The 12,345-nt window shown below is 42.8% G+C and overlaps 1 protein-coding gene across 1 annotated transcript in view; it reads left to right on the top strand.

The window, feature by feature from the left end:
• The first annotated feature begins 12,021 nt into the window (after window positions 1–12,021).
• Window positions 12,022–12,345, top strand: part of ADAMTS17 (ADAM metallopeptidase with thrombospondin type 1 motif 17) — a 337,603-nt gene continuing 337,279 nt past the window's right edge. Inside the window, exon 1 of the mRNA XM_029952287.1 lies at window positions 12,022–12,172. Within this exon, the coding sequence (XP_029808147.1) occupies window positions 12,094–12,172 (79 nt within the window). The 5' untranslated portion in view covers window positions 12,022–12,093. The remainder of the gene's footprint in view (window positions 12,173–12,345) is intronic.

The raw sequence follows: 12,345 nt of genomic DNA on the forward strand, positions 1-12,345 counted from the left end.
TTTTGATTTGAATTTCCCTGATGATGAGTGACACTGAGCATCATTTCATGTGCCTGTTGGCCATCTGGATGTCCTCTTTGGAGAAGTGTCTATTCAGGCCTTCTGCCCATTTCTTCATTGGATCATTCATTTTTCGTGTATGGAGGTTAGTGAGCTCCTTGTATATTTTGGATACTAGCCCTTTATCTGATATGCCATTTGCCACTATCTTTTCCCATTCTGTTGGTTGCCTATTAGTTTTTAGTTATTTTTAAGCGTATAATTCAGTAGCCTTAAGTACATTGATGATTACCATTACCACTATTTCCAAAACTTTTTAAAAATCATCCATCCAACACATAAACTCTATACCCATTATATACAACTCTCCAACCCCATAGCCTTTATTCTATATGCTGAGCTACAAAGTACTTCTATGTTTGACATTAAAACTTTTTTTAATATTTATTATTTTTGAGAGAGAGAGTGAGGAAGAGATAGAACGAGTAGGGGAGGGCCAGAGAGAGGGAGACACAGAATCTGCAGCAGGCTCCAGGCTCTGAGCTGTCAACACAAAGCCCAACGTGGGGCTTGAGCTCAGAAACTGTGAGATCATCACTTAAGCTGAAGTCAGACACTTAACCTACTGAGCCCCCCAGGCACCCCTATGTTTGACATATTTTGAGAACTGCCATATTTTTCTACAGAGGCTGCAACCTTTTATTTTCCCACCAGCAGTGTATGAGGGTTTCAATTTCTCCATATCCTCATTAACACTTCATATTTTCCATTGTTTTTGAGAGGAGTCATCCTAATGGGTATGAAGTGGTATTTCATCATGGTTTTGATTTGCATTTCCCTAATGATTAATGATGTTGAGTATCTTTTTATGTGCTTACTGGCCATTTGTGAAACTTCTTTGGAGAAATTTGTGAGATATTGGAGAACTTAAAAATACAAATCTTTTTTTTTTTTTTTACCATTTTTGAATAAGGTTATTATTGCGTTTTGAGAGTTCTGTATATATTTTGGATATATGCTCTGCAAATATGTTCTCTTGGCCTATGCCTTGTCTTTTTATTCTATAATAGTGTTTTGTGTAGAGTGAATGTTCTTAATTTCAGTGAAGTCCAGTCTATCAATATGCCCTTTAGTGAATCATTCTTTTGGTGCCCTATCATAAAAATTTTTGCCTATACCAAAATCATAAAGATTTTCTCCTGGATGTTTTAAGTTTTACATTTAGGTTTATATTCCATTTTGAATTAATTTTATACATGATACAAGGTGCGCATGTTAATTTTTTTTCCTATGGATATCTGAATTTTCTAGCCACATTTTTTTAAAGGACTATGCTTTCTCTACCTTTGCACCTTTTTCAAAAATCAGTTGCCTGCATATATGGATTCTATTTTCTGTCCTATTGATCTCTTTTGTCTAACTTGATGCAAATACCATGCTGTCCTGATTGGTGTAGACTTACACTAAATCTTGAACACCAAATTGTTCTTTTTCAGAGTTGTTTTCTAGGACTTTTGCATTTCCGTATGAATTTTAGACTCAGGTTATCAGTTTCTCCAAAAGTCTGCTGGGACTTTGTTTAAGGACATATCAAATATGTGTATCAATTTGGAGAGAGTTGACATTTTAGCAATACCAAGTCTTATGAATATTGTACGTCCCCCAATGATTTAGGCCTTCTTCAATTTTGCTCTGTGATGTTCTTTAGTTTCAGTATGCAGGTCTTCAGCATCTTTTTTCAGACATGTTGCTAAGTATTTCTTATTTTTTGTACTATTGTAAATGGTATTTTTAGATTTTAATTTCTGATTGTTTATTGCTAATGTATAGAAATAAAATTGAGGTGAAACATTTTTTAATTAAAAATTTTAATTAAAAAATTAAATGTTTTATTTATTTTTGACAGAGAGAGAGAGACAGAGTGCAAGTTGGGGAGGGGCAGAGAGAGAGGGAGCCCCAGAATCTGAAGTAGACTTCAGGCTCTGAGCTGTCAGCACAGAGCCCAACGTGGGGCCCAAATTCACAAACCATGAGATAATGACCTGAGCTAAAGTCAGTTGCTTAACCGACTGAGCCACTCAGGCACCCCTAGCACTGAAATTTTTATATTGTTCTTGTATCTTGGATCCTTGCTGAATATACTTATTAGTCCTTATAACTTCAAAAAAACTTATAATTTATTAGTCCTTGTAACTTATAACTACAAAGATGATCATATTCTCTGTGAATAAAGGCAATTTTATTTCTTCCTTCCCAAGAGAATCTTTCTACTTATTTTTCTTATCTGATTCCATCAGCAAGGCTACAATCAAGTTCAAGCTCAAAAGGGAGATAACCTAACTCATCCTCTCCTTTTCCAGATGAGAAATGAAGGATCTGAGGAGAGAAAAACGTTGCCTTTAACTATACAGACAGTGAGAGACGGATTTACTACACAGCCATACTATCTGTTTGTAGGCAAGTGAACTTCCTTTTTTCCTTCCAGGTTCCCCCCACTTAATGACAGGCATGACTCTGGTGCCCCAACACTGATTCAAGTCCCCGTGCTACCACTGACCTGCTCTGTGGCCTCAATGAGCACAATGCTTATTTTTTCCCTAGTGCTATGTCCCCACCTATAGAACGTGGTTAATAATACCCACAGAAAGGGTTATGATGAGGCCTTTGCACCTCACTTGCTTCCTTTTGTTTTCAGCTGTTAGATGCTGTAAGGATGGCCACCACTTCCCACAGAGAAAGCATCAAAACAGGAAGTAGGAACCATATTCATCGACCATCTCCTTGGGATCTAGGGGAAACATTACATATCTTTGTTGCCATTATATTTTCATCCATAAAGTGGGACTCTTTATACCTCATGGGATGCCTGTAAAGAATGGTCAATGTTTTAAGAAGCTTTAACTCTTTATTTTTTATTTTTTAATTTTTAATTTTTATATTTTTTATTTTAGACAGAAAGAGTACAAGCTGGGGAGAGGGACAAAGGGAGAGGGAGAGAGAGAGAGAGAGAGAGAGAGAGAGGATCCTAAGCAGTCTCTACACTCAGCATGGAGCCTGACATGGATCATGAACTTGAGCCAAAATCAAGGGTCAGTTGCTCAACCAACCGAGCCACCCAGGCACCCCAGAAGTTATAACTCTTAAGGAAATAATTTACGAAGCCCTCTTGGGCAAGTCATTAGCGTTTCTCAGTTCAATTTCCCTATCTGATAACAATGAAAGATCAGGTTTTTTTCCCTGACAGAATTATTAGTAATTTGTTTGTGTATAGTATGTCATACAAATGTACCCTACTTGAAAACATAAGGCAATATGTTAAATATATTAAAGGTGGGAACACATTGGAATTGTTAAGGATTTACTTTTTTCAAAATACTATATTCAACAAAGAAAGCAAAATATAAGAAAGTTTTGAAGTTTAGAACAATGACACCTTGCTCTAATTCTATCTCCATACTCACTCCCTTTTGACGATTTCTGTTAGTTTTTCTGATGGCTTTCTTCATGTCATTAAAAAACTATTCTTGGGGCAAGTGGGTGTCTCAGTTGGTTGAGCGTCCAATTTCAGCTCAGGTCATTATCTCACAGTTTGTGAGTTTGAGCCCCGCATCAGGCTCTGTGCTAACAGCTTAGAGCCTGGAACCTGCTTTGGATTCTTTCTCTCTCTCTCTCTCTGCCCCTCCCCCACTGAATAGTCTGTCTTTCTCTGTCTCTCAAAAATGAACAAATGTTAAAAAATTAAAAAAAAATAACTATTTTTTAAGTTAATTTACTTATTTTGAGAGAGACAGAGACAACGTGAGTGGGGGAAGGCTAAGAGAGAGGGAGAGAGAGAGAATTCCAAGCTGACTCTCCACTGTCAGCACAGAGCCCAATGTGGGGCTCAAACCCACGAACCATGAGATCATGACCTGAGCCAAAACCAAGAGTTGGACACTTAGATGAGCCATCCAGCTGCCCCTAAAAACTATTCTTATATCAATGTTTTTTTTAGATATCAAGATTAGAAATATCAGTTGATTTACTGCAACAATGGATAAGGATTTACCTTATTTTTATCACATTCCTGTCCCACTATAAGAGATTTTTACTTCTTTTATTTGTTGCTTGGGTACATAAAAAATATATATGTATACCTTCACTTCTTATTTTATCATCCACAGGCAGTATCTTTTGATTCTCCACTTTGGAAGGAGAGAGCACTTCTCTACACTTTTCTTCATTTTTTTTTCCCCTTTTAATCTCCTTCCTCTCTTCCTTCTATATTTATTCTTTGTACATCTTCCAGGGTGATAACTTCTACAGTTGGTTCTATAGCCAGAGTGATTTATTCTGGAATTTCTTCCTGGTTGACTTGGAACAGTTGAAAATCATCTCACAGTGTTTACATTAGGATGACTGTGTAAAAGTTGTTCTCTGCAGAGCCAAGCACGTATTATGATCATATTTCCTTTTGTGTATGACTCTTTTTTTTCCCCAACATTTCTGCTTATGTTCTGGGTAGTAAGACTCCCAGTTTCTCTTTGATGGTGCCAAACACATGTAGGCATGGATTCAAGCACCCACACTCATTGCTTCCTAGGCAAGCCGGTCAGTCTCATCCCTGGACCTGAGCCAAGATTTAGCGAATGAGCCAAGGATGGTGACCAACCAGCTGTCTGTGGTTCTTGTGAATGTAGTCACCCTGCTCACCCTGCAGGCTCCTTCTGGGTAGACTGAACTCCTAATGGCCACCTCCTGCATGCCACCATTGAATGAATGTTTACATACAAATATTTAATCTATCATGGAGTTAATTTTAGTATGTGTTATGAACCTGTATTAGTTAGCTATTGCTGTGTAACAAATTATCCACTCCACCCCAAAAAACTTAGTGGCTTAAAAAACTAATTATAGCTTATTTTTCTTATTCTATTGTGTGTCATGGATTCAGCCAGGGCACAGTGGGGATGGTTTGTCTCTGCTCACAATATTTGGGGCTGACCCTAAGGCTGGGGTCTGAAATCATCTGAAGGCTTGATTAAGGATGGAGAATCTGCTTTCAAAGTCACTCACTCACATGGCTAGTTAGTTGGCTCTGGCAAGTTGGTTTCCTTTTCATTGGGCTTTTCAGGGTTGTCTGAGTATCCTCATGGTATAGCCGCTGGTTACTACCAAAGTAAGTGATGAAAGAGAGAAAGAGTACAAGAGAGGGAGGGGACAACAGGCAGAGGGTGTATTCATTTTATGACAGAGCCCCAGCAATCACAAAGCCTCACTCTATCCCCCCCAATACATTCCATTTGTTAGAAGCAAGTCAGTGAGTGTAGCATGCTTTCCAAGTGGGGGAATTAGTTTCTGCCTGTTGAAGGGAAGGGGGTCGTAATTAGCAGATACGCAGTTGACCCTTGAGCAACAGGAAGGTTAGAGGTGCTGACCCCTATGCACTTGAAAATCTACATGTAACTTTTGACTCTCCCAGAACTTAACTACTAATAGCCTCCTGTTGACCAGAAGCTATATTGGTGATGTAAACAGTCAATTAACACATAGTTTGCATGTGATATGTAATATATACTATAGTCTTACAGTAAAGTAAGCTAGGGAAAGGAAAATGTTATTAAGAAAGTCATAGGAAGAAAAATACATATATAGTACTGTGCTGTATTTATAGTTACAAAATCTGCATGTTAGGGGACCCACACAGTTCAAACCTCTGTTGTTTAAGGGTCAAGTGTATTTTACAGCCATCACAGAATCTACCCTAGGTTTTGCCTGAGTTTCTAGACAGCTACCCAATGCCATATATTGTATACTCTCTCACTGCCACACAATTTGAGCCATCGTCATTTGCATTTATACTAAAATCAAATATAAATTTGGGTCAGTTCTGTTTTTCAGCCTGTGTTGCATCACATTTGAGCCTAGCATATCAGACAAACTGCTTTCTTGAGCAAAGGGAGGATGGGGACAGAAAGAAGTCTCTGGAATCCTTAAGGGGCAATGCTGAACGAGGAGAAAGACAGGAGAGAGGAGAAAGGTGTGTTGCGGAACAATGGAAAATATATTGCTTCTCTCAGTTGTTTCTTGGGGAGAGGAATGGGTTGGGATGAGGGGCCCTCATGCTGCTAATGCAGACACATGGGGGCTGCAAGGCGCTGCCTCCCAGTCAGACGATGCCTCTGGTGATGCTCAGAAGGACAGGAAGATAAGAGTTGTCTTTTCAACAAGGGGGACCCTGAAAGGCTTTGGTGGACACTCCACTCCAAACGGCAGGCTGAGATCTCAGGGACACAGTCCTGGGTTGAGTAGAGCCAAGATACTGGGAACGGGTAGGGTTAGAACCAAACCTCATTGAACAAATAATAGCTAGACTAAAAAAGAAACCGCTTGTATTTTTTTAAAAAAATGTTTATTTATTTATTTTGAGAGATAGAGAGAGGAAAAATTCTAGCAGGAGAGGGGCAGAGAAAGAGAGAGGGAGGGAGGGAGGATCCCAAGCAGGCTCCATATTGTCAGTGCAGAGCCCTATGCGGGGCTCAATCCCACAAACTGCGAGATCATGACCTGAGCTGAAACCAAGCGTGGGACGCCTTACCCACTGAACCACCCAGGCATTCCCCCTAAAAATCACTTCTCAAAGGAGTCGTAACTTGGACCTATTCTGTAGTATCACCCTGCAGGCCTGTTTGGGTGAGCAGGAATAGGGCGCAGCAGGAATTTCCAGCTGGGCCATTCCTGGTGTCAGGCAGGCATGGTCCCATGTGGCAAGGGCACCCATTCCTGGTGAAGCAGAGGCAGCCAGCACCCTGGTACCAGGGACGAGCTTGCAGACCCCACTGGGAGAGGTTGGCAAGATTCACTCAGGGGATTAGGATTCTGGCTAAGTAGCTGCATTTCAGGCCAGGATCCAGGCTCCATAGGGAAAGGGTGAAATAACAAATCCAAAAAGCCTTGCCTTTGAAACAGGGACAGCTGTATTTCACACCAATTCAAGTTTAGGAAGACAAGACTGATGCTGCACGCCCCCTGCTGGCGAGGACGTGCCATCTCGTTGGTTGCCAAAGGAGGGCTCCTTGTCTCAAAAACCGAGTGAGTTGAGTCTCAGAGAGGAAGTTGTGGTGTGGAATGCCCTCACTTACCCTCTCTCCTCAACACCCTGCCAATGCCTGCTGATCTTTAGGCCACAGGCCCTTCCACCTACAAACAGATCAAGTTGACACATGAGTCTTGTCCCCTGGAGTCACCAATGACCAGCTCAAGAAAGCCCTGAGTGAGGGATTCAACAGGATCATATTTGGCCCAAGTGCTTACAGTTCTGTTTGTACTCTGCCCAGGCTATGGCTCAGGCCATCTATTTCTAAGTACGGGCTTTGACATGGGGGTCTTGGCAGAGTGTCGCTGTCACTAACAACAGCGATGGTCTCTGATGCCTATTAGCATCCAAACCTGAGCGTCCATGTGAAGCGTCCGCAGAGAGGCCAAGAGATGCAATATACCCGGCCTGCTGGGGGTCCACTGCTGGACCACATGACTGGAAAAGACCACTGTCCACCAGAATAGAGCCGTTCACAAAAAGCAGGTGGACATGCTGAAAAGTTGAGTTTTGTCAACTATGGGCACAAGGGATTGTTTTGAAAGACCTGGAAGACGGCTTTTCTTACATCAGATTCAGATCACCGCTGCCACCTGTAGGTGTTTTGTTTGCTTATTCATCGCATTTTAATCTTGCCCTGAGTTCTCTGCTCCACACGTGGAATGGGATTCAGCTCTGCCCTTCCACAAAATTAAGACAAGGCAATGTGTGTGTGGTAAGATGAAATGAGATCATAGCCAATGGTAACGGTTTCTTTTTTAAAGGATTCTTTTATCGTGGGGAAATATACGTAACATGAAATTTACCATTTTGGCCATTTCAAGTATACAGTTCATTAAGCACATGCATCCATCTCCAGCCTCCCTCTCCAGAACTGTTTCATCTTTCCAAATGGACAATCTGTACCCATTAAATAACCCTCATTCCCCTATTCCCTGGCAGGTGCTAACCACCCTCCTACCTTGCATCTCTATGAATTTGACCATTCTAGGTACTTCGTATACATGGGATTGTATAGTGTTTGTCTTTTAGTGACTGACTTATCTCACCTACTATATATGTCTTCCTTCAGATATACATATATATGTATATACAAAAGTAGAATTGCTGGGTCGCAGGATAGTTCTATTTAATTTTTTTCCAAGAGGCTCCATACTGTCTTTCTTAGTGGCTGAACCAGTTTACATTCCCTCCAATAGTGCATGACGGTTCCCTCACCCACATCCTGGTCAACACTTTTATCTTTTGTCTTTGTGGCAACGGCCATCCTAACAGGTGAAGTGATACCTCATTGTGGTTCTGATTTGGATTTCCTTGACAATGAGGATGCCGAGCATCTTTTCATGTATCTGTTGGCCATTTGTAGGTCTTCTTTGGAAGAATGTCTATTTGGGTCCTTTGCCCATTTTCAAATCGGATTATTAGTTTTTACTAAGTTGTGTGATTTCCCTATATATTTTGGATATCAAATCCTTATCCCATATATGGCTTGCAGACATTTTCTCCCAGTTCATTTTGTTGATGGTTTCCTTTGCTGCGCAGAAGCTTTTAGATTTGATGCAAAATCCATGTGTTGAGTTTTGCGTTGATGCTTGTGCTTTTGGTGTCATCCAGAAACATCATTGCCAAGAACAGTACCAAGGGGCTTGTCCCCAGGGCCATGTTCCCTTGTTCTGTGAGTTTTATGGTTTCAAGTTTTACATTTATGTCTTTAACCCAATTCAAGTAGATTTTTGTGAGTGGTGTGAGATAGGGGTCTAAATTCATTCTTTTGCATGTGAACATCCAGTTTTCCTCTCACCATTTATTGAAGAGATTGTCCTTTCCTCTCATGTATTCTTGGGGGGAAAGGACAACTAATACAAATATTAGTTGACTAGAAATACCTGGGTTTTATTTCTGGGCTCTTGACTCTGTTCCATTGGTCTATGTGTCTGTTTTAATGCTAGAACCCTACTGTTCTTTCTATATTGCTTTAGCTTTGTAATATCGTTTGAAACCAGGAAATGGGATACCCTCTTTCTCAAGGTTGCTTTGCTATTTGTGGTCTTTTGTGGTTCCATTTGAATTTTGGAATCTTGCTATTTCTGTGAAAAAATACCAGTGGAATTTGGATAGGGATTGCATTGGATTAGTAGATCATTTTGGAAGGGAGGCTTAAACTTCCAATGGTGATCGATGAACATGATGGTGAGGGGCAAAGAGAATTCAGACTCATTGAGGCCAGATTAAGACCATTAGAAGGTCTATCTCTCAGCTACACATGCTTGCTTCTAAGTTCTGTTTCTCATTGTTGAGTATGAAAGTCTTCCACCTACATGTTGTGGCTCCCTTACATTTTCTTAGGCTTCCTGTCGGATTCTGCCAAAAAGAGGCCCTAGCAACAGAGATAAAGATCTGGCATTTGAAATTGCTGGTGTAGTGATGGGCACAGGGGTGGTCCACTTCATGCATCTGGTAGATCCAGAACCAGCTGAGACTGTGTCTTCAATAGTGCAGCAGGGGACAGAGGCCCCTGGGGCTGGAATGTCCCATAGGGGCAGGGGCAGCGTATAATCACTGAACTTACGCTTTCAGCCCTTCCTAACTTTTGTAATCAATTCTCCGTGTTAAACTCCCCGTGCTTGAAATACCTACAATGGTAGGAGTTATCCTGTCTGGACCCTGACATACATTCTTTCATGCAATTTAATATAAAAAGAACACCAAACCTTAAAAAAAAGTTTGGTGTGTATCCTTCCAGACTTTTCCTATGATTTTACCATACAAATGATTTATACTGTGCATAGTTACTGTCATTTTCATGCACATTATTCTGCAACTTGATTGTTTTTAATTTGACAACCAGCCTTAGAGTTCTCTCCATGTTGTGATAAATATGAGATTATTGCATTTAATTGATGCTTCGTTTTATTAGCCATTTATATAATGATAGATATTTAGGTTTTCAATATTTTTTCTCTTTATAATGCACTGTGGTGAACATTTTTATACGTGTGCCAGTGTTTCCCTGTGGTAGTGAGCCAGAAGAGGAATTGCAAAGTTGTAGGGTGTGTAGTGTTCACATTTTACTATGGCTTGCCCAGTTCTTCAAAGTGGCTGTGCCAATTTACACTCTCATCCACGGGCAGGAGAATGTCTCCAAGTCTTGATATTTACACGCTCTTTGGTTTTGCACAGTCTGGAGGATGGAACAGGATCTTGCTGGTGTTTTCGTTTGCATGCTCCTGTGGACTGATGCACGTGGGCATCATGTGATAGGGTGATGATACTACCTCAAATGGCAGAAGTAATTGTTCTTACAAAGCACAGTGGCGGCTGCCCCCCTGGCTTTTGGGGGCAAGTCTGCGAGGTGGCTCTTTTGCTAAGAAAACTAACAAACCCCAAAGCTCACCATGATTTTTTGTATCATCAGCAATGGGCCGAGGCTGCTGTCAAGGGGGTGGGAAAAAGCTTCAAGCCTTTTTTGGACCAGTGTGGACATGTGGTGCCTAGCAGTGAGTGGCAGCCCGTGGAGTGAAGTGCCTAGCAGCAGTCAGCCTCTGTGGTGGATAGGAATAGACAGAGCAGGAAAGGATTCCATCAGTCATACCCAGGAGGACATGCAGAGCAGCGAGTTTGCTACAGTAAAAGCGGTTGAGAACCAGGAACACAGTCGGCTCCTGGGGTTAATTAAATGTCATGGAAGCTGGACAGTTTTCACCTCTGGATTCCTCCTCCTTCTTCTTTTTTTAAATATTTATTTATTTTTTGAGAGAGGGAGAGAGAGCAGGGAAGGGACAGAGAGAGAGGGAGACAGAATCCCAAGCAGTCTCTGTGGTCAGTGCACAGGGCCTGATGTGGGGCTCAAACTCACAAACCAAGAGATCATGACCTGAACCGAAGTCAACAATCAGACCCTCAACTGACTGTGCCACCCAAGCTCCCACCTCTGGATTCCTTCTGGTAAATTTTAGATTTTGAAAGGCCCCAAGCAGAATCCACTGAGTGCTGTAATTTCTCTGCTTTGAGAAAACACTAGCAGGCAGGACAAGGAGGGGGAGGGGCGAGACCTGAGGACAGGGTGTATTTCAGCTAATTCTGTTTTGTTTTGTTTTCTACAAGATGGCTCCTCAGTAAGCTAAAGGAATCTTCTTTCTCCATAAACCATAGTTATACCCTGGTGGGAAAAGAATGAACTCATTCTGTTGCTGGAAGATTCAAGTCCAGGCTTTGCCAATGTGCGAGTTTCCTAAACCCATGAAATCGGGCTAATATGGCCTCCTAGCTGCCTTTGAAGCCTCTTGCTGTTCCTTGTAAGCAGCACCCAGCTGGAAGTCAGGACCCCGCTCTAGCTCTATGTTAAACTCACTGGGTAACTTAGAAAGCTCCTTAAGCTCTCTCTCTCCCTCAGTTTCTCAGTCTGTAAAGAGAACAGGAGGTGTGAGGGGTTTGGATAAACACCGCTGTTGTATGTAACCATCAGGTGTGCAAGAAGTATACAGCCGTAAACAACCGCAACTAGTTTTACTTCAGAGGCGGAGAGAATATGGTTTTATGGATGAAACCGGTTGTCCAGGAAGATTTCTGGCCTGTCTTCTTGAGACGCGGGGCAGCAGGGTCAGGGAGCTTTTTGCCAAGGAGAACAAACTCTGAAGACCCAGTCAGGTGTCCCCCCACCCCAGCCAAGTCCTCCCGGGCTAGGGCAGCTACAGGAGGCTCCCTCGCGCCACCTGGTGTCGCGTCCCCGCCACTGCCCAGAAACCACGTGTAAGAAAGTGCTTACAACCTAACTACGCACCCTGGTTTAGACTTATCCTAGCCAATGGGAAAGCGGGAGGCGGGGCAGGGGAAAGCTAGAGTCCAATCGCCTCCCGTTTTCCGAGGAGAAGGCGGGGCTTGGGATTTACCACGTTGGGTTTGTCCGCAGCGCTAATTACTTTTTCCACAGGCTGGAGGGCTTCACTCCGGCTGGCGCCGCCGTCTTGCGCGCTCCTGCTCCACCGCGACCTGCTGGGGGGCTGCTCCTCCCAAGTACCATGTGTGACGGCGCCCTGCTGCCTCCTCTCGTCCTGCCCTTGCTGCTTCTGCTGGTTTGGGGACTGGACCCGGGCACAGGTAGCGCGCTCCCTCGCCCACCGCCCCTTCCTCGCCCGTGCCTCTTGCGGCCACCTTCCATCTACCCTCCCGAGCCGTCCTGGAGGCCCCCGCCTGCCAGCGCGGCCGGGGTCTCGCGCCGGACCGCTGACAGCGCTCGGGGCCGAGGGGGTGCGGGCCGCGGACGGAGGACC

The sequence above is a fragment of the Suricata suricatta genome, chromosome 9 (genome assembly GCF_006229205.1).
Source record: "Suricata suricatta isolate VVHF042 chromosome 9, meerkat_22Aug2017_6uvM2_HiC, whole genome shotgun sequence".
Taxonomy (NCBI): Eukaryota; Metazoa; Chordata; class Mammalia; order Carnivora; family Herpestidae; genus Suricata; species Suricata suricatta.